General features: G+C 53.5%; 1 protein-coding gene across 1 annotated transcript; it reads right to left on the bottom strand.

Annotated features, from left to right (window-relative positions):
* Positions 1–11,489: 11,489 nt before the first annotated feature.
* Positions 11,490–19,920, bottom strand: LOC142976262 (uncharacterized). The gene is made up of 2 exons (XM_076119550.1): positions 18,004–19,920; positions 11,490–17,756 (listed from the first exon to the last, which is right to left on the bottom strand). The coding sequence occupies exons 1-2, from the start codon at positions 19,918–19,920 to the stop codon at positions 11,643–11,645; spliced, it is 8,031 nt and encodes a 2,676-aa protein (XP_075975665.1). The 3' UTR covers positions 11,490–11,642.
* Positions 19,921–21,404: the final 1,484 nt, after the last annotated feature.

Below are 21,404 nucleotides of genomic sequence, written 5' to 3'. Positions count from 1 at the left end.
GTACCTCCAGGACAGAGAAATCGTTTGGGAGGGCCGAGATGGCCGACGGTATGCGCGGCGAATGACGTGCGGTGTTCCACAGGGGTCGGTTCTTGGTCCGACCCTGTGGAACATCGGATACGACTGGCTCCTCCGCGGGCCGGTTCCCCCCGGTGCGGAAGTCATCGGATACGCGGATGACACCTTCGTAGCAGCCCGGGGGAGGACTTATGAGGAGGCGGCGCGACTGGCAACAATCGCCGTGTCACTGGTGGTAGACCGGCTCGCGCTCTTGGGCCTGAGGGTCTCCTTGACTAAGACGGAGGCCCTCCTATTTCACGGACCACGGAGAGGACCTCCCCCGGACGCGCGCATAGTCGTCCAGGGAGTGGAGGTACCGGTGAGGGCCCAACTCAAGTATCTGGGCCTCACCTTGGACGGACGGTGGAACTTCGGGGCCCACTTTACGCAATTAGCCCCGAAGCTAATCGCCGCAGCGGCCGCTCTAGGCCGGCTGCTACCAAACCTGGGGGGCCCGGGCTCGGCCTGCCGGCGCCTTTATACCGGCATCGTCCGAAGCATGGCGCTGTACGGTGCCCCCGTGTGGGCGGACGCTCTCACCGCTAAAAACTTAGTATTGTTGAGGAGACCCCAGAGGGTGATAGCGGTGAGAGCGATAAGGGGGTACCGTACCATATCATGGACGGCGGCCACCCTACTGGCGGGCGACCCCCCCTGGGAATTACAGGCAGGGGTCTTAGCGCGGGTGTATGCCTGCAAAGTGGAGGCAAGATCGCGGGGCGAACGCCCTGACTTTGACGAAGTGCGGAGGACCAGGTCAGAGGCGCAAACCGACCTGGTCCAGAGATGGGACGAGCAATTGCGGTCCCCAGTCGCCGGCCGGGACACGGTGGAGGCGATCCAGCCACACCTTTCACGATGGCTGGGAAGAAAGTGGGGGGTTCTGTCCTTCCGGCTGGTGCAGGTACTTACCGGACACGGTTGTTTCGGTAAGTACCTGCACCAGATTGCGGGCCGGGAACCAACGCCGGCCTGCCACGAATGTGACGCGCCAACAGATACGGCGCACCACACACTGGTCGAGTGCGCGGCCTGGGCGCCGCAGAGACACGCCATGTCGGCGTTTGTGGAGGGGGACCTCTCGCTAACAAGCGTCATTAACGCGATGCTGAATAGCGAGGGGTCCTGGAGGGCGGTGGCCACCTTCTGCGAATCAGTTATGTCGCAGAAGGAGGCCGCGGAGCGGGATCGTGAGGCGTCTTCCTCCGACCCGCGCCGCCAGCGGAGGCGGGGTGTACGAAGAAGGAGGTACGCGCACCTCCTGCCCCCGCCGTAGTAGAGTAGGAGTAGTTGTGGGGCCACCTGGTCCGGGAGAGGGCAGTCTGCCACCTCCGGGCTCGGTGGCCGGTGCGGATTATACCGGAGGCCGGGACATACTGCGCATCTGCGCGCAGTCTGTCCCGGCCTCCGAAGGCCCTCTTCGGCCGGCGAACTCGGGGGAGTTTTCTGGCCATTGCACGAGGGGGCATGTGGAGGGACGGCACCAGTGTGTTGCGGTGTCGTCCCACACTGTGGACGGGTCCAATAATGGACAGCCGCGTCGGGGCTGCGGTTGCGTGCTTTAAGCGATCCCGCAGCCTCGACATTATGCGGAGGAGGAAGCAACACCTCGGTGGTTTAGTGGGTAGGCCCAGCCCTTCTGGCTCGGAGAGCCCCACATACCCCAGCGCTCCCCCGGGCGCTGGGGATGCAATTTCATGCATTAACCGAGTTAAAAAAAAAAAAAAAAAAAAAAGGTTCCCCCTCGTGGGTCTGCACCTTGTCGTGGTGAGGGGGCTCAGTAGCATTAGCGAAGCCAAGACAGACCCGAAGGGACCGTTTCGTTCTGAGGCCTTCAGGCTCAGAACCAGGTCCCTTCACACCGTGTAGTGGTGCGCGAGCGCCACTGCACGAGAGAGGAAGGAAAACCTCTATAAAAAACCATGGGGGGGCGGACTTTCATGTCCTGCCCGGGGTGGGGGTGTCCGCTGAGTACTGTTCTCGGCGGACCCAAACCGCAAGCCTGGCTCAATTTTTGAGTCAGGATCGGGGGCTGCTTGTCGGAGGTCGGGGAGACAGCGGTCGCGAGGAAGAAAACCTCTATAAAAAATCACTGTGCGTGTCCCTCTGCTTGCAGAGGGCACAGGTGTCGGAGGAGGGACGGGTGATCCGTCGGTGGGAGGGCGGGCTCTCCCGGTTTCGGTATCGTCTCCGGGAGGGCAGACTTCGGTCACCGCCCTCAAACTCGTTATCCCAGCGGAGGTGTCGTGGTCACGTCTCGCGGCCACTGCTGGGACCGAGGGCCTTGCCTTAATTGGCCGGGCCAAGAGGACTTAACCTCACTAAAAAAAGTTAGTTTGTAAGATCCGGTGAAACCTGCCCGACCTCACCGTGTAATAGGGTTACCCAGGTACAGGGGGCTCTGCCTGGGTGGACGGTTTATTTCCCCCATACTCGTGGGACTCTATATGGATTTCTTAAATTTAAACAAAAACCAAAACGACGTTAACAGTGGGAGGGGCGAGAAGCCCAACAATGAGGAGGAGATCGGGGGCAAAAAGCCCGGCAGTGTAGACTGCGCAGTGGTGGAGGGTCGTCGCACGCCCAGTGTTGCGCGACCGTCGTTGATTGTCGGAGGAGGGGGTTCCAGGCCCCTTACTCCCGTTGTGGTGCTGGAGCGGCTCCCAATCGGAGAGCCGGATGAGTTTATGTCTTCGGGTGACGGTGCACGCCGTAAAAGACACCGAACGCCCTCGGTGCTCGGGTCTGAAATTTCGGGCTCGGAAACCGAGACCGAGGACCGCACTTCTCCACGTGAGCCGGTGGCTAGGCGCGGAAGGACCACTTCGGGTGCTCCTTCTACCAGGAGTCGTTCGTCGAGGAGTTCGTCCCGTACCGCAATGGGACCCCCGGCGCCCATCTTTGACCCGGACGAGGGGCTTGAGCGCCCAACACTGGACGCGCCGCATCTGCTCGATGCCGAGCAATTAAGGGCGCAGGCCGGCGTGAGTGCAGCGGCCATATTCGAAGTTGTGCGCACTTCGAAAAACTTGAAGGGGGGTTACATGAGGACCCTCAATGTGGCGGCGACGGGTCTTCTAGACATTGTAGAGGCCCTGGCGGACAGAACGGTGTCGGACGAGGTGCGTCGCGTCCAGGTGGAGTTTGCTCGCCTCCGCCGTGAGAATGACGCGTTGAAGGCTGAGCGTAAGTCGCTGCTGCTCGAGTTGGAGCAGGCGAGCGCTACGACCGCCACGAGGGCAACTTGCCCACCGCCTGCCCCAGCAGTCTCTAGTGCCATGCCTCAGATGGGAGAGCTGCTGGAGGAGTTTAGGCGATCAATCATAGCCTCGGTGGGGACGATGATTAATGCCCGCTTCGAGGGCATCGAGGAACGCCTCCTCCCGGAGACGAGGATTCGCCCACCTCTAAGGGCGGACAGGGCTCCGGTGGGGCCAGTTGGCACCCCGGCGCCGGTGCCGGTGCCGGCCTCGGCTCCTGTTGCAGCGGAGTCCACTCCCGCTGCGAAAAAGGCGGGGAAAAAGTCGGGGAAGAAGGGAAATAAAAAGGGGGTGAGCCATCCCCCGGTCCCCGAACTGCCGGCCGTTCCTCCGACTCCGGAGGCGATGGACACCACTCCTGCAGCGGGTCCGTCGAACCAAGCGACCTCTTGGACGGAAGTGGTTAAGAAGGGAAAGGGGAAGGGGAAAAAGTCCCCCCCCTCCACGGCGGCACAGAAACCGGCCTCCCAGGCGGCTAAAAAGACTCAGCGAGCCAAGCCTAAACTGACCGCCCCAAAGTCGGCCGCGGTGCTGGTCACTCTTAACGCGGAGGCTGCCGCCAAGGGAGTAACCTATGCCCAACTTATGGGACAGGCGGAAGAGGCGGTGAACCCGGCGGACTTGGGCATAGAGTCCGTCCACTTCCGCCGATCCGCCACAGGGGCCCGGATTATAGAGATCCCAGGCTCCCAAAGTCAGGACAAGGCCATTGCCCTGGCTGACAAATTGAAGGTCGCCCTCGACGGGGTTGCCGAGGTAGCGGTCCCCGTCAAATGCGCCGATCTGCGGGTGCTGGGGCTTGGGGATACGGCCACTGTTGAAAAAGTGGCCGTTGCAGTGTCTCGTGCCGGGGGGTGTCTAGTGGACCAGGTCAAGGTCCACCCTATCACCGCGGGCCCCGATGGAATGGGCTCGTGCATTATCGAGTGCCCGGTGGCGGCCTCCAAGACCATATCGAAGGCGGGCAAAATAATGGTCGGATGGACCTCAGCAACGGTCCGGTTACTAGAGCAGCGGCCTCTCCGCTGCTACAGGTGTTTGGGTGTTGGCCATACAAGGCCGACATGTCCCTCTCCCGTCGACCGCAGCAAAATATGCTTCCGCTGCGGCGAGGAGGGCCATAAAACCGCGGCCTGCAAATCCGCAACCATGCGGTGCAGCGTTTGCGCTGCGGCCGGAAAGCCGGCCGGACATTTAATGGGGGGGAGGCTCTGCGCTCCCCCCACGGTAAAAGGAAGGTCGGGCGTGGGGGCGTGGAGAGCTCCCACCGCCTCGACTCGACCAGTGAGGGCAGAAAGGGAGGCTAGCATGTCAGAATAATAATGGATTGTAGTCGACATGCTAGCTTCCTACAGGCGAATCTCAACCGCTGCGCGAGGGCACAGGATCTTCTCCTTCAATCCCTCGCGCAGTGGCAGGTGCACGTTGCGGTGGCTTGCGAGCCGTATTTTGTCCCCCCCCATTCTAACTGGGCCGGGGACCTCGACGGTTCGGTGGCGGTGGTGGTCCGGATGGGTGTTGGCCCCCCTCTTGTTGTCATCGAAAGGGGGGCAGGTTACGTCGTGGTCGGCTGGGGGGAGTACACCATTGTTGGGGTGTACTTCTCCCCCAACCGCTCCCTGGCAGAGTTCGAGACATTCCTGGACTCTGTCAGGGCGGCTGTGTCTCGCAGGTCGCCGGGGTCCATCTTGGTCCTCGGCGATTTCAACGCTAAGTCCCGGGCGTGGGGCTGCCCCGTCACGGACGGGAGAGGGGAGGCAGTCCAAGTTTGGGGACTCCTCTCCGGGCTGTCCCTGCTCAACCTGGGGACAGCCCACACTTGCGTGCGGCACAACGGGGGGTCCATTGTGGACCTCTCCTTTGCCACTCCTGCAGTCGCGCGCAGAGTGGCTGGATGGAGGGTGGAGGAGGATGTCGAGACCCTATCTGATCACCTCTACATCAGATTTGTGGTCTCCCCTCCCTCGGGAGGTGCGGCGAGCGGGCAGCGGCCCGTCAGCAATTTCCCCAGGTGGAACTTGGGCCGGCTCGACAAGGAGCTGGCGGAGGAGGCGGCCATCGTTCACCGATGGTTCGCCCCCAGGCCGGAGGAGGGAGCCGACACGGAGGTGTTGGCCGGCCGGATGCACACCATCCTCACTGAGGTGTGTGATGCGGCCATGCCGAGGGCGCGACGTCGACCAGCGCGCAAGTCGGTCTACTGGTGGACTCCAGAGATCGCCGAGCTACGAAGATCAGCCAACGGAGCCCGAAGAGCGCACGCCCGTTGTCGGACACGCAACCGGCGGGCTCCGGACCGGGAGAGAGCCGATGCCGAACTGGCGGAATTGCGGGAACAGTACGGAGCTGCCAAGCGAGCCTTACAACTGGCTATAAGCCAAGCCAAGTCGGCCGCCATGGAGGAGATCCTGGCGGACCTAGATAGGGACCCGTGGGGGCGCCCCTATCGCTCGGCCCGAAAGAAACTACGGAATCTCGGCGCCCCGTTAACGGAGACCCTACAGCCGGATCTTCTCGGCAGGGTGGTGGGCGAACTGTTCCCCGATTCGCCGGGACACACGCCGCCGGCGATGGCTCCTCCTGCTCCGGAGCCCGCAGAGGAAGAGGCTCCCCCTCTAATTTCCGAGGGAGAAATGGAGCTGGCCCTGGACCGCCTTCGCGGCAGAAAAACGGCTCCGGGACCGGACGGCGTTCCGGGACGATTGTTGGCAGGACGATTGTTGGCACTCGCGCTCAAGCACTTGGGAGAACAGCTTCGGGGACTCTTCAATGCATGCATTAGCAAAGGAGAGTTTCCGAAGCAGTGGAAGGTCGGGCGACTGTGTTTGTTACCGAAAGGGGGAGATCGGCCACCTGACTCCCCGTCGGCTTACAGGCCGATTGTTTTGCTGGACGAGACGGGCAAGTTACTGGAGAAGATTATCGCATCTCGTCTCGTCCAGCACTTGGAGGTAGTTGGGCCTCAACTCTCGGAGACCCAGTATGGATTTAGGGCAGGGCGGTCCACCATAGACGCTCTGACCACCCTTAAAGAGCTGAGCAAAGGAGCGGTTGCGGCTGGAGACGTAGTCCTGGGGGTATCGCTGGATGTGGCGAATGCCTTCAACAGCATTCCGTTTGAGACTATCATGGAGGCACTCCGGTACCATGGGGTGCCCCCCTATCTCCGGAAGCTGTTGGGGGCGTACCTCCAGGACAGGGAAGTTGTGTGGGAAGGCCGAGACGGAAGGCGGTATGCGCGGCAAATGACGTGCGGTGTTCCACAGGGGTCGGTTTTGGGTCCGACCCTGTGGAACATTGGATATGATTGGATCCTTCGGGGGCCGGTTCCCCCCGGTGCGAAAATAATCGGGTATGCGGACGACACCTTCGTTGCAGCCCGGGGCGGGTCCTATGAGGAGGCGGCGCGGCTGGCCACAATTGCCGTGTCTTTGGTGGTGGACCGGCTCGCACTTCTGGGTTTGAGGGTCTCATTGACTAAAACGGAGGCCCTCCTATTCCACGGACCGCGGCGGGGACCTCCCCCGGACGCGCGTATTGTCGTCCAGGGAGTGGAGGTGCCGGTGAGGGCCCAACTTAAATATCTGGGCCTCACCCTGGACGGAAGGTGGAACTTCGGGGCCCACTTTACACAAATGGCCCCGAAGCTAATCGCCGCAGCGGCCGCTCTTGGCCGGCTGTTACCAAACCTGGGGGGCCCAGGCTCGGCCTGCCGGCGCCTATACACAGGAATTGTCCGGAGCATGGCGCTGTACGGTGCCCCCGTGTGGGCGGACGCTCTCACCGCTAAAAACTTAGTATTGTTGAGGAGACCCCAGAGGGTGATAGCGGTGAGAGCGATAAGGGGGTACCGTACCATATCTTGGACGGCGGCTACCCTGTTGGCGGGCGACCCTCCCTGGGAGCTTCAGGCGGGGGTCTTGGCGCGGGTGTATGCCTGCAAAACAGAGGCGCGAAATCGGGGCGAACGCCCAGAATTTGACGAGTTGCGTAGGATCAGGTCAGAGGCGCATACCGACCTAATCGAGAAGTGGAATGATCAGTTGCGGTCCCCAGTAGCAGGCCGCGACACAGTAGTAGCGATACAGCCACACCTATCGAGATGGCTGGGAAGAAAGTGGGGGGTTCTGTCCTTCCGGCTGGTGCAGGTACTTACCGGACACGGCTGTTTCGGTAAGTACCTGCACCAGATTGCGGGCCGGGAACCGACGCCGGCCTGCCACGAATGCGACGCGCCATTAGATACGGCGCACCACACATTGGCGGAGTGCGCGGCCTGGGCGCCGCAGAGACACGCGATGTCGGCATCAGTGGAGGGGGACCTCTCGCTAACTAGCGTCATCAGCGCGATGCTGAATAGCGAGGGGTCCTGGAGGGCGGTGGCCACCTTCTGCGAGTCAGTCATGTCGCAGAAGGAGGCCGCGGAGCGGGATCGCGAGGCGTCTTCCTCCGACCCGCGCCGCCAGCGGAGGCGGGGTGTAAGAAGAAGGAGGTACGCGCACCTCCTCCCCCCGCCGTAGTAGGAGTAGGAGTAGTTGTGGGGCCACCTGGTCCGGGAGAGGGCAGTCTGCCACCTCCGGGCTCGGTGGCCGGTGCGGATTATACCGGAGGCCGGGACATACTGCGCATCTGCGCGCAGTCTGTCCCGGCCTCCGAAGGCCCTCTTCGGCCGGCGAACTCGGGGGAGTTTTCTGGCCATTGCACGAGGGGGCATGTGGAGGGACGGCACCAGTGTGTTGCGGTGTCGTCCCACACTGTGGACGGGTCCGTTGATGGACAGCCGCGTCGGGGCTGCGGTTGCGTGCTTTAAGCGATCCCGCAGCCTCGACATTATGCGGAGGAGGAAGCAACACCTCGGTGGTTTAGTGGGTAGGCCTAGCCCTTCTGGTTCGGAGAGCCCCACATACCCCAGCGCTCCCCCGGGCGCTGGGGATGCAATTTCATGCATTAACCGAGTTAAAAAAAAAAAAAAAAAAAAAAAAAAAGGTTAGGTTAGGTTAGGTTAGGTTAGGTTAGGTTAGGTTAGGTTAGGTTAGGTTAGGTTAGGTTAGGTTAGGTTAGGTTAGGTTAGGTTAGGTTAGGTTAGGTTAGGTTAGGTTAGGTTAGGTTAGGTTAGGTTAGGTTAGGTTAGGTTAGGTTAGGTTAGGTTAGGTTAGGTTAGGTTAGGTTAGGTTAGGTTAGGTTAGGTTAGGTTAGGTTAGGTTAGGTTAGGTTAGGTTAGGTTAGGTTAGGTTAGGTTAGGTTAGGTTAGGTTAGGTTAGGTTAGGTTAGGTTAGGTTAGGTTAGGTTAGGTTAGGTTAGGTTAGGTTAGGTTAGGTTAGGTTAGGTTAGGTTAGGTTAGGTTAGGTTAGGTTAGGTTAGGTTAGGTTAGGTTAGGTTAGGTTAGGTTAGGTTAGGTTAGGTTAGGTTAGGTTAGGTTAGGTTAGGTTAGGTTAGGTTAGGTTAGGTTAGGTTAGGTTAGGTTAGGTTAGGTTAGGTTAGGTTAGGTTAGGTTAGGTTAGGTTAGGTTAGGTTAGGTTAGGTTAGGTTAGGTTAGGTTAGGTTAGGTTAGGTTAGGTTAGGTTAGGTTAGGTTAGGTTAGGTTAGGTTAGGTTAGGTTAGGTTAGGTTAGGTTAGGTTAGGTTAGGTTAGGTTAGGTTAGGTTAGGTTAGGTTAGGTTAGGTTAGGTTAGGTTAGGTTAGGTTAGGTTAGGTTAGGTTAGGTTAGGTTAGGTTAGGTTAGGTTAGGTTAGGTTAGGTTAGGTTAGGTTAGGTTAGGTTAGGTTAGGTTAGGTTAGGTTAGGTTAGGTTAGGTTAGGTTAGGTTAGGTTAGGTTAGGTTAGGTTAGGTTAGGTTAGGTTAGGTTAGGTTAGGTTAGGTTAGGTTAGGTTAGGTTAGGTTAGGTTAGGTTAGGTTAGGTTAGGTTAGGTTAGGTTAGGTTAGGTTAGGTTAGGTTAGGTTAGGTTAGGTTAGGTTAGGTTAGGTTAGGTTAGGTTAGGTTAGGTTAGGTTAGGTTAGGTTAGGTTAGGTTAGGTTAGGTTAGGTTAGGTTAGGTTAGGTTAGGTTAGGTTAGGTTAGGTTAGGTTAGGTTAGGTTAGGTTAGGTTAGGTTAGGTTAGGTTAGGTTAGGTTAGGTTAGGTTAGGTTAGGTTAGGTTAGGTTAGGTTAGGTTAGGTTAGGTTAGGTTAGGTTAGGTTAGGTTAGGTTAGGTTAGGTTAGGTTAGGTTAGGTTAGGTTAGGTTAGGTTAGGTTAGGTTAGGTTAGGTTAGGTTAGGTTAGGTTAGGTTAGGTTAGGTTAGGTTAGGTTAGGTTAGGTTAGGTTAGGTTAGGTTAGGTTAGGTTAGGTTAGGTTAGGTTAGGTTAGGTTAGGTTAGGTTAGGTTAGGTTAGGTTAGGTTAGGTTAGGTTAGGTTAGGTTAGGTTAGGTTAGGTTAGGTTAGGTTAGGTTAGGTTAGGTTAGGTTAGGTTAGGTTAGGTTAGGTTAGGTTAGGTTAGGTTAGGTTAGGTTAGGTTAGGTTAGGTTAGGTTAGGTTAGGTTAGGTTAGGTTAGGTTAGGTTAGGTTAGGTTAGGTTAGGTTAGGTTAGGTTAGGTTAGGTTAGGTTAGGTTAGGTTAGGTTAGGTTAGGTTAGGTTAGGTTAGGTTAGGTTAGGTTAGGTTAGGTTAGGTTAGGTTAGGTTAGGTTAGGTTAGGTTAGGTTAGGTTAGGTTAGGTTAGGTTAGGTTAGGTTAGGTTAGGTTAGGTTAGGTTAGGTTAGGTTAGGTTAGGTTAGGTTAGGTTAGGTTAGGTTAGGTTAGGTTAGGTTAGGTTAGGTTAGGTTAGGTTAGGTTAGGTTAGGTTAGGTTAGGTTAGGTTAGGTTAGGTTAGGTTAGGTTAGGTTAGGTTAGGTTAGGTTAGGTTAGGTTAGGTTAGGTTAGGTTAGGTTAGGTTAGGTTAGGTTAGGTTAGGTTAGGTTAGGTTAGGTTAGGTTAGGTTAGGTTAGGTTAGGTTAGGTTAGGTTAGGTTAGGTTAGGTTAGGTTAGGTTAGGTTAGGTTAGGTTAGGTTAGGTTAGGTTAGGTTAGGTTAGGTTAGGTTAGGTTAGGTTAGGTTAGGTTAGGTTAGGTTAGGTTAGGTTAGGTTAGGTTAGGTTAGGTTAGGTTAGGTTAGGTTAGGTTAGGTTAGGTTAGGTTAGGTTAGGTTAGGTTAGGTTAGGTTAGGTTAGGTTAGGTTAGGTTAGGTTAGGTTAGGTTAGGTTAGGTTAGGTTAGGTTAGGTTAGGTTAGGTTAGGTTAGGTTAGGTTAGGTTAGGTTAGGTTAGGTTAGGTTAGGTTAGGTTAGGTTAGGTTAGGTTAGGTTAGGTTAGGTTAGGTTAGGTTAGGTTAGGTTAGGTTAGGTTAGGTTAGGTTAGGTTAGGTTAGGTTAGGTTAGGTTAGGTTAGGTTAGGTTAGGTTAGGTTAGGTTAGGTTAGGTTAGGTTAGGTTAGGTTAGGTTAGGTTAGGTTAGGTTAGGTTAGGTTAGGTTAGGTTAGGTTAGGTTAGGTTAGGTTAGGTTAGGTTAGGTTAGGTTAGGTTAGGTTAGGTTAGGTTAGGTTAGGTTAGGTTAGGTTAGGTTAGGTTAGGTTAGGTTAGGTTAGGTTAGGTTAGGTTAGGTTAGGTTAGGTTAGGTTAGGTTAGGTTAGGTTAGGTTAGGTTAGGTTAGGTTAGGTTAGGTTAGGTTAGGTTAGGTTAGGTTAGGTTAGGTTAGGTTAGGTTAGGTTAGGTTAGGTTAGGTTAGGTTAGGTTAGGTTAGGTTAGGTTAGGTTAGGTTAGGTTAGGTTAGGTTAGGTTAGGTTAGGTTAGGTTAGGTTAGGTTAGGTTAGGTTAGGTTAGGTTAGGTTAGGTTAGGTTAGGTTAGGTTAGGTTAGGTTAGGTTAGGTTAGGTTAGGTTAGGTTAGGTTAGGTTAGGTTAGGTTAGGTTAGGTTAGGTTAGGTTAGGTTAGGTTAGGTTAGGTTAGGTTAGGTTAGGTTAGGTTAGGTTAGGTTAGGTTAGGTTAGGTTAGGTTAGGTTAGGTTAGGTTAGGTTAGGTTAGGTTAGGTTAGGTTAGGTTAGGTTAGGTTAGGTTAGGTTAGGTTAGGTTAGGTTAGGTTAGGTTAGGTTAGGTTAGGTTAGGTTAGGTTAGGTTAGGTTAGGTTAGGTTTTTTTTTTTTTTTTTTTTTTTTTTTTTTTTTTTTTTTTGGGAAATAAATGAAACACCATGGACGCGTGGTCCATGCCTTTTTTTGATTTATTTTGTTGAAGAGATTGAAATATTTGTAGTGTTTATCCTCTACTGACAGTGCTGGTGGACTGCACTTTGTAGTGATTTTGGGGGTTCTTGGTTCCCCCTTAATTTATTGATTTGTTTGTTGATGTGGTCCAATTTTGTTAATTAACTGGGAGATGATATTATTATCCCTGTTTAAGATGGCCATTTTGGTGTTGTACTCAGTAATCTCGGTAGGAGTCTGCCGGATGGCTTTCTTCATGAGAGTACTGAGTGCGTCGTCTGCCCCGTCGGTGTAGTATACGAGTGATTTGGTGTGCCTTGAGAGCGCCACCACTGCATGTGGGACACTCTGGTAGATTTTAATGTCTCTTGTAGACATCCTCACCATGATGACAGATGGCTGCTGTAGTCCTTGAGCCTCATGGACAGTTAGGACTTTTGATCCCTCACCCTTACCATATCCCTGGTGTTTTAGGGTTTCCTTCTCTACCTGAGTGTTTGTTAGGTAGAGAGTATTTGGTTGGTCTTTGGGGATCTCTGCTCCTCTGAAGCTGGAGATGTGTAAGGACTTTATGACCTTACTTGAGGAGTACACACCTGTGTAGATTTCCTGCATGGCGTATGCCACGTCTACAGGACACCTGTGTGTGCACAGCAGCTCCTTTGTGATAGGTGTTAGATGATATGGTCTGTAGTAATGTAGTTTGAAGAGGTTGTCACGGTCGATGTAGGGAAGTTGGTTGATGTCCCCGATGAGTAGTAATTGGGTGGCTTTGAGTTGGCGCACGACCATGATGATTGAGCCGAAGTGGTTCATTAGAGCCTCATCAACTATGATGCGGCTGCAACTGCTCCGGTCCTGGTCCTTTACTCCATTCGCGAGAATGGAGGCCATTGTGCGAATCCTCTCCGCTGCCTCTGCTCCTTGCCGTTGACTAATCCTCTCCCTCAACTCATTTTTTGACTCTGTTGTTGTGGTGGTGATGATGTCTGTTTGATGGTTGAAATTGTTGATGATCCAGGTGGTTTTACCGCACCCTGGAACTCCGTTGACCCAAGTGATGGTTGGTAGTTCCCAGTTGTTGTATGGATCCTCCTGTGTTAAAGAGCTGGCTTTCTCCAGGATCCTATCCTCGAGCCAGATCTTTGTATCTTTGGTTGTTACCACGATGGGGTCCTCGGGTGGGGTTTGGTAGGATGTTGTGCCTTGCCTAGACTCAATTTCGTCTAAGAAGACTATGCCCGCTGTGGCGTTGTATGCTGCCATGTGTTGGGTCATAGGGACTCCTTGTATGACTTGGTGGGTGTCATTATTGTAGATGGTGGCCTCATGTTCCTCGAGCATGTCCTTCACCAGCTGCTCGCTTTTGTACTGGGGTAGTTCCAGTATTTTTTTGCAAGCTGCTGTTTTGAGGGTTTTTGTGGCTTGAAGGATGGCCACATACTCGATGAAGGAGTTGACCATGTGGTCCACTTTGTTGACGACCTTTATGAGTCTTGGCGCCTGGATTTGTCCCATTTGTGCCCTGGTCCTGATGTTGGTGGGGGCTGTTGATTGGTTGATTGGTTGTGGAATGGGATGATGGGGGTTTTGATTAGTGTTGTTGTAAGACGAGATAGAAGGTCTTCCTGGGAGTAATTTTTGGCGGAGGGCCTGTGGTGCTCTATAGAGGGCTGCTCCCAGTGTTGCTGGGAGGAATTTAAGGTAGGTTGGTATGGGAGTTGTTGTTTTGATGGAGGGTTTTGTTGCTGCTAAGCTCTTTTCCAGCTTCTGCTGAAGTATCTCCGAGCCGCTGAGCTCTGGAGATGAAGCTGTTGGTTGTTGTGGTGATGGAGGTGTTGGTGCAGATTGCTGTGTGTTGGTCTTGAGAAAGTTGAGGTTTTGTCCCCTACCTTCGTAGACCACGACCTCGTGGTGTTTGGAGGCCTCTACACAGCCAAGGTACTCCGCTGCCTGTCCTCTGTCAAAGCCAATGACCATCGAGTCCACGCTGATGATGCGCGGTGTGTTGGTGGTTGGGTCACTGGTTTGAGCTATTGTTAGTAGCAGCTGACACGCTTGGGTGAACTGGGTGATGTCTGCTATTCTGTCGAATAGCAGGATGGTTTTGTTGTTGGTGCGGGCTACTCTTGTGTGTAGACCCGCGACTTCCAGTTCTCCTAGGGCGTCGAACCTTTTCCTTTTGATGGTAGTTTTAGTGGTGCTGCCTTTTAGTTGTAGGGCTACCCCAGGTGATATGGCGACTCTGTTGGGGCCTGAGGAGTAGCAGAAGCCTATCCCCAGACGCTCATAATTGGTGTTCATGAAGAGTACCACATTCCTGGTTCTCAGGCCGGGGGCTCCCGGTTGTCCCTCTCTCAGCAGTTTGGTTATGGATGTTGTTAAATTAGTTTGAAGGTTGGAGGTTGGTGGTAACTCCGTGACCTGTAGTGGTGGTGGTTGAGAGTTTAGTGTGGGGTGCGACGATGCGCCTCCTTCCTCACTACTGTTCCTCCTGTGGGCTACCTTGAAGATCTTCTCGATGTAGTCCAAAAAGGGTCTTCCTGTTTCCTTCTGGTGAAGAAGTGATGGGAGGTTTGTAGATGTTAATTTGATGCCGAGTTTAATCTCGAGCTCAGTGCGATGTGCTAGGAAGCGTGGACATTCTAGTATGATATGCCATACTGTCTCTATTGCTCCCTCTTCGCATTCGCAGTCTGGGCTCGATTTTAGTTTAAACCGGTGTAGGTACTCCGCTATGCCGCCGTGGCCTGTGAAGGCTTGCACGTGGATTGGTGTTATTGGTGTTTCCCTGTTGAACCGGTAGGCTGTGTTGACCTCTGGAAGAAACCTTTTTGTGGTAGCTCCTGTGGTTGATGAGTTGTATCTGTCCTGCCATTTCCGGACGGATTCCTCTCGGATTTTCCTCCTGGCGAAGGACAGTGGGACTTTGTCATAATCCACTGGTTGTGTATGTTGGTTTTTGGACAGAGCTCCTAGCTTTGCTAGCTCGTCTGCTCTCTCGTTACCTGGAGTGCCAGCATGGGCCCTTAGCCAGAAGAGCCTGATTGCTCTCCCTTCGGCTGTTGCCTCTGCTATGTGTTGTTTGATGGTGGTAGCTAGGGTGCTGGTGGTGGTTGATGATTGTAGCAGCTCCAGTGATGATCTGGAGTCGCTCAGGACGTTCACCACTGGCTCCTTGCTGGTATTTGCCATTTCTATTGCCTTGTGAAGGGCGAATAGTTCGGCCTGGAACACGGTGCAGAAGCAGCCAAGACTGAAAATGGAGTTATGGGTTTCTTTACCTTTTTCCCACCATGTTAGGGCTGCTCCGGTTTTTCCCTCAATTTTGCTGCCGTCGGTGTAGATTTGAGGGCCGGTGATTTGGTGGGTGGTGATGGTGTGGGGTTCCATGTCCTCCAGGAGCTCAAACTTAATTGGTGGAAGTTTGGATGGGTGGAGTGGGCGAAGATTGCCGGTCCCATGTTCCAGCTCCTTTCCCGGTGGTATGTAGTCTTGGCTAAGACCCTTTTTGGTTTTGTAGAAGCTGGCTGCCTCTTGGATCCTAAGATCTATAGGTAGGATTCCTGTTAGGGCGAGGGCTGATGTCAGTGACACTGTCCTGTAGGCCTTGCAGATTTTGAGGGCAAAGCCTCTTTGGATGGAGTTGAGGGTATCTTGTACCTTGTTGAGCTCAGTTGCCGGAGCCCATACGCTTGAGGCGTACAGGATGATCGGCTCTATGACCGCGATGTAGATGGTCCTGATGATCTCGCTGTTGAGGCCCCAGGTTACCTTTGCTGCACACGCTAGTTGTTTGTAGATGTCCGCCGCTTTTTTACAAGTGGCGGCTACATGTGTGGTGAAGGTTAGGGGGCGGTTGATGGTGAGACCTAGAATTTTGACCTCTTCCACTAAGCTGATGGCCTTACCTGACATGTAGATTTGGGGGGGGTCAAACTTGAGCTTCTTGGTTAGAACCATGGCGCTGGTCTTGTGCGCGGCGAAGTGAAGTTTGTTTTGTTGACCCCATTCCACTACTGATTGCAGGGTTTGGTTTGCTTGATGTTGGATGGTGGTTGAGGAGTGGTCTGAGAATAGTAGGACCACGTCGTCAGCAAATGCTTGGCAGTAGGTACCCTCGCTGGTGAGTTGGTGGAGTAGCGAGTCCAGGATGATGTTCCAGAATGTGGGTCCTCCGATGGAGCCTTGGACACATCCCTTGGTGGTGCCTTTTGTGTAGGTTGCCCTAGCATAGTTGACTGTGATTTTTCGGTCTTGTAGATAAGAGCCGATCATGTTGTATATGTTGTTTGGGCACTTCTTCCTTCCCAGTTGGTGTTTAAGTGCTGGCCACCACGCGTTGTCGAACGCCCCTTCTATGTCCAGTGAGATTAGGAGTACTATCTTCTTTTGCTTGATTTCCTCTCTGATGTGATCCACTAGGTTGTAGAGGGCGTCCTCTGTCCCGCGCCCGGGCATGAAACCATACTGGTTGTTGTTGAGTGTTGGTTGGATGTGCCATAGGGTTCTCCTTATCATGAGTTTCTCGACAATTTTGCCGAAAACTGCTAGGAGGCCTATGGGTCTGTAGGACTTTGGGTGGGTGTAGTCTTCCTTGCCGGGTTTCCTAAGGATGATTACGTGGGCCTTTTTCCACGGGATTGGGAAGTATTCTAGCGACAAGCACTTGTTTGCTATCGCCAAGAACAGTTCCTTACCGCATGTGATGGCTGCTGTGCAGATGTCGGCTGTGAGGCCATCTGGACCAGGGGCTTTCTTTGGGTTTAGTGTAGAAAGCACAGTGTCCAGTTCCGCCATTGTGAATGGCGGATCATCTGGTATGTTGTGGGAGGTTTCCCGGTGTTGGTTGCTGCTGGTGATTGCTCGGAGTTGAGTGTGGTATGGGGAGTCGGTGTTTGTGGTGTCATCTGGGTAGAATGTTTTACCAAGGAGTTCCGCGGAGTCTTCCGGGCTGAGTGTTTCTCCTTCGGTGTTCCGGAGGAGGGTGTCGTCCTGACGCCTCGCGGTTTTCCTGATGACTCTGTAGATGCCGTCCCACATGCTCTCTTTCTCCTGTGACTTACAGAATTCCTTCCAACTGGAAGTTTGTGCCTCTTCGGCTTTGGTTTTGTAGATGTTTTTGGCGCACTGGTACTCGTCGATGACGTGCTGTCGCCTGATGGGTGCCGCGTTGCGGATGCGTCTCTTTTTCCTGAGGACTTCTTGTTTAAGTTGTCCCAGAGACTGTGTCCACCACGGTGGTGTTGGGTTCCTTTTGTTGGATCCTACTTTTGGTATTGTTTTATCACAAGTGTCTTTGATGGTTGTGATGTAGGATTCCAGTATGGACTCAAGAGATGATGGTGTGATGATGCCTTCAATTGTTTGTGGAGTGATGTTTTTCTCCGCCAGGCTGGTTTTGAGTTGGAGTGTGAAGTCTGACCAATTTGCCTTCTTGGTGTTGTAGATGCGAGTTGTTTGAGGGGTTAAGGGTTTAAGGGTCCCCTCTACTCGCAGTGTGAAGGTGATGGCGTTGTGGTCTGAAGTTGTGAGACTTCTATTGACTCTCCAATCTTCTATTTTGCCTAGGAGTGGCTGGCTACAGGCTGTCACGTCGACTATGCTGGTGTAGAGTCTGCCTCTCCTGTTGGTTTCGAAGGTTGGTGTGTCTCCTGTGTTCAGGATGTGTAGGTCCATCTGGTCAAGGAATGAACTGTAGGCTGCTCCTCTTGGGTCTTCAGAAGAGCTTCCCCACCAGTGACTCCAGGCGTTGACATCTCCCGCGACGATGTTGTGTGTTGTTTTAAGTTTGCCTATAAGGCTTTTGGTGCGGTTGATGTAGGGCTCAATTTCTTGGTCTCCCTCATAATATAGTGAGATTATTCCAAGCTTGAGTGTTCCTGCCACGATCAAAACTGCCGCTTCCGTCTCAGTGACTAGTTGGGGGTCATGAATAACCTCCAGGTTGTCGCCGAAGACGATGACTGCTGCTTTGTTTGGTTTTCTGCGGTTCAGGGTGCACTGGATGACTCTTGTGCCTGGGTGTTGTTTTAGGATGCCTGTACTACCTACGTAGGGTTCCTGTACTAGGGCTATCGAGATTCCCCGATCCTGTGCCACTTGTAGCAGCTCGGCAGTTGCCAGTTGTGACCGTTGGAGGTTGGCTTGGATGATTTTGATTTTAGTGGATGTGTCCACTGATGGAGTGGGTGAGGTTGGGGCCACCTTAGCAAAGGTAGGATATTTTGGAGCGCGCTATGGCGTCCCATTTAACCCTTTCTGCGCATTCACTGCTGAAGGCTATGTGTGCAGTGTCAAGTTTTTGCTGGTGGTCTGCTGATTTGTTGGTGCGGGTGCAGTTTCTGCAGGAAGGAGGTTTGCCCTCTTTCTTGGCTGGGCACGCATCCCATGTGTGGTTAAGGCCGCAGTAGCTGCAGTGCCCCTCCTTTTCCTGGCACAGTGTTTTTGTGTGCCCGAATCCCAGGCATTTGGTACACTGTACCAAAGGGGACTGGTCAGCCACTGGTCTCCTTTGGAGGTCAATGTAGAGTTTTCCCGCCTCTAAGATGTTTTTGTGAAGGGGGGGGGAGACTTCCAGCACTGGGTGGCACTCCAGGGCGTTTCGGGCCCTCTTCCTGTAGCGCACCTTGATGATGCGCTCCTTTACCTCGACTCCCTCGAGAATCTGGCGATTTTGAGCCAGGATGTGCTCCACTAGTTCGGAGTCTGTGTGGTAGGCCATGACATCCCTGATGATGACGAGGGGGTTGTTGGTCCTGGCTTCCTCCGACTTAAGTGTTTGGCTTTTGTCGATCTTCGACTTTATTTTAGCCAGATCCTCCTTGTTGTTGCAGGTCAAAATAACCTTTTGGTTTTTTACTTTTTTCACCCTGTCCACTCTTGCTCCAGTGGTTTTAGGGCAGATTACCGAGCGAAGTGTCTTGACTATTGTCTCGCTGGTGTGGGTTTTGTCAGCTGACGAGATTATGAGACTGTGGTTTGGCCTCCTTGGTGGGGTTGGTGGCTTTTTAGCTGCGGCTTGCGCGTATGTAGGTTTTGCGCTTGCCTGTGTCTTCATCATCTCCGCCAGTGCCATCTCTGCTCCTAGGCTGATGCTGGGTGGTGGTGCCTCCTTCTCCTTTTGCTCCTTGAGGGTCTTGAGGTCCGAGGACACTGATTTCAGCCTCTCGGTGATCGGCTTGAGGTGTTCGCCGATTTCCACTCTTGGTGGTGCTATAGGAGTGTTGTGGGCGAGGGTGATTTTTGTTGACAAGTCCTCTAGTTTATTGGAGAGGGACTTGAGTTCCTCCTCAAGTTGTGGGTGATTTGGTGGTGCCTGTGTTGGTTCCCTGCTTAGATGTTGTAGCAGTGTTTGGCCGACTGTCGAGGTTTTCTCCTCGATTTTGTTTGTGGCCCTCCTCAGCTCGTCCAGCTGTTCTTGGACTTGTTTCATGTTAGCTTCTATGCCTCGAAGCTTGCTGCTGAGGGGCTCCAGCTGGGCGCCAGTGGTGTCGTTTTTACAGTACGTTTGTACTGTGTCAGTCAGTTTGTTGAATTTTGAGTCCAGCTCCTTGGTGGCTTTGGACAGTTCGGCAATGTGTCTGTGCGGTTCGACTGTTTCGAACTCTAGCCACTGCCTTATGTCTTTTGCCTCCTTGTGAGTGTCCTCCACCTGTTGTCGGGTTTGGAGCAGTGCCTCGGTAAGCTTGGTAATCTCCCTGCTGTGGGCCCTCTCGATGCGCACCAGCTCTTGTGCGTGGCGCGATCTCTCTTTCTCCAGGTTGTATTTGTGTCTTGACCTGGAGTCAGATAGTGAGAGCACTGTCTCATATAGGGATTGAAGGGAGTCCAGTGCTATAAGTTTGCACTCCTTCTTCATGTTACCAGCCTGCTCTAAGGCTTCCTTCCCTTTTAACAGCATGGTGTTGGCTGCTTTGTTGGCGGCGTCCATCTCGATGCCGGTGCCTCTGCAGGTGGTGAGGAGGAGGCTTTTTCTGCCGGATCGCAGGTGCCCGCTTAGTTTGGAGACGTCTGAGAGAATGGAGTCGGATGCGGAGACCATAGAACCCTCTTCGTCTTCCGACTGTATGGGTCTTGGTGGTAGGTCTTCTTCTCCTTGTTTCCACATCTCGACCTTCTCTTGTGGTCCCATCTGTGTCTCTAATGGGTGTAGGGCTTCCACTCTCTCGATGACTGCCTCTAGTGTCTCGCTCTCTTCATGAGACATTGAGCTCACGGAGACAGCCTGAGCGCTTTTGGCAAGCACCTTCTCCCTCAGTGAGCGAGTGTAGGTTTTGGGGGCGGCTGATGTGGGTGCTGCCTTTTGGGAGCTTGGGCCCTTTTTGGTCTTGGGTGGGTTGGCCTTTTCTTTGACGTCCTTGACGACGTATGTGTTGGCCGATTTTGATGTCGAAGACATATTGTGTTTGTAGTTGATGTTGGTTTTATTTAGTCAGTAGAGGAGTACGCAGGTGGCGTGTTGTCGATGGTCTGACTTTGTGTTGTCTGATAGGTTTGTTCCTTCCTCGGGTATAGATCTCCTGTTGCGAGGTATGCCCGAGGGGGAAAAAAGGTAAAAGGGGTTGTTTGGCTAAGGGAGGGAATAAGGGTGGGAACTTCGGGGGGTGGGGGTTATGGGATTGGGGGAAGGGGGCGGCGGTGGAAACTAAGGTCTAAGAGGGTTGGATGTTAGGATATCTAAGGAACCAAAGAGGTGGTCTTTGGAATCCTGTATCAATAACCCAAGAAGAAGGTGATGTTAGGACCTTAGTTCAGGTTTGGCCTTTAGGAGGGGTGTTGGTTTGGGTAGGAGGGGGAAACTGAAGAGGCCTGAGGATAGAGCTCGGCTTCCTGAGTTAAGGGAATCCAAACACGGGGGGTTTAAATCCCTCGGTTAGGAGTTGGGAGGTTTTTTGGGTTTTTTGGGGAGGGGGTGGGAGGTATCTAAAATCTGTTGGAGTCAAAAGATAGAGCTTGACTTCCTGAAGAAGGGGAGCCCAAACTCGGGGGGTCTAGGACCCTTGGTTCAGAAGTTAGACACAGGGGGGGTGAGGTAAATTTTTGAGGGGGGAGGGGGGGGGAGGTCTCGTGTGGAGACGATTGGTGGGGGTTTTGGATTTAAGGGTGAGGGGGGTGAGGTAGGTCACTCAAGGGTGAGGGGGGGGAAACTGGAAACTGTTGGAGCCAAAGGATGGGGCTTGGTTTCCTGATGAAGAGGAGCCCAAACACGGGGGGTCTAGGTCCCTCGGTTCAGGAGTTAGGCCCAGGGGGGGTGAGGTAAAATTTTTGAGGGGGGAGGGGGGGGGGGGGAGGTCTCGTGTGGAGACGATTGGTGGGGGTTTTGGATTTTATGGTGAGGGGGGTGAGGTAAGTGGTTCGGGGGGGTGGGGGGGGAAACTGGAAACTGTTGGGGCCAAAGGATGGGGCTTGGTCTCCTGATGAAGGGGAGCCCAAACACTAGGGGTCTAGGTCCCTTGGTTCAGAAGTTAGACCCAGGGGGGGTGAGGTAAAATTTTTGAGGGGGGAGGGGGGGGGGAGGTCTCGTGTGGAGACGATTGGTAGAGGTTTTGGGTTTTAGGGTGAGGGGGGTGGGGTAGGTGGTAGGGGGGGTTTGGAGGGGGGGGTCCGGAATCAGTTGAAGTCTGAAGATGGGGGAAGACTTCCTGATTATGAGGAGCCCAGACACATGTGGTCTGAGTACCTCGGGTTAGAATTTGGGCCCGGAGGGGGAGAGGTTTGTTGAGGAGTGGTGGGGGGTGTGGGGGTTGGGGGTTGAGGATACCCTTTTAGTTGGTGTTTGTTGGATAGTATGTGGGTGTGGTGGTGGAATTTTTAAGGATGGGATCCTCGAGCAGTACCTTGATGATGGTGTAGCTCTGGCTCTGGATCTCTCCTGATGTTGGT

Source organism: Anticarsia gemmatalis, chromosome 10, assembly GCF_050436995.1.
Source record: "Anticarsia gemmatalis isolate Benzon Research Colony breed Stoneville strain chromosome 10, ilAntGemm2 primary, whole genome shotgun sequence".
In the NCBI taxonomy this organism is placed as follows: Eukaryota; Metazoa; Arthropoda; class Insecta; order Lepidoptera; family Erebidae; genus Anticarsia; species Anticarsia gemmatalis.
The sequence above is the reverse complement of the archived record's forward strand: the minus strand, read 5'-3'. Positions and strand labels throughout refer to the sequence as shown.

Bases quoted from the DNA above. Each gene is read 5' to 3' on its own strand.
- LOC142976262 (XM_076119550.1), bottom strand. From the start codon at position 19,920: ATGTCTTCGACATCAAAATCGGCCAACACATACGTCGTCAAGGACGTC. The intron at 17,757-18,003 runs GTACAGTGTACC...GGGACGCCATAG, and splicing joins TGGCTGACCAGTCCCCTTTG to CGCGCTCCAAAATATCCTAC.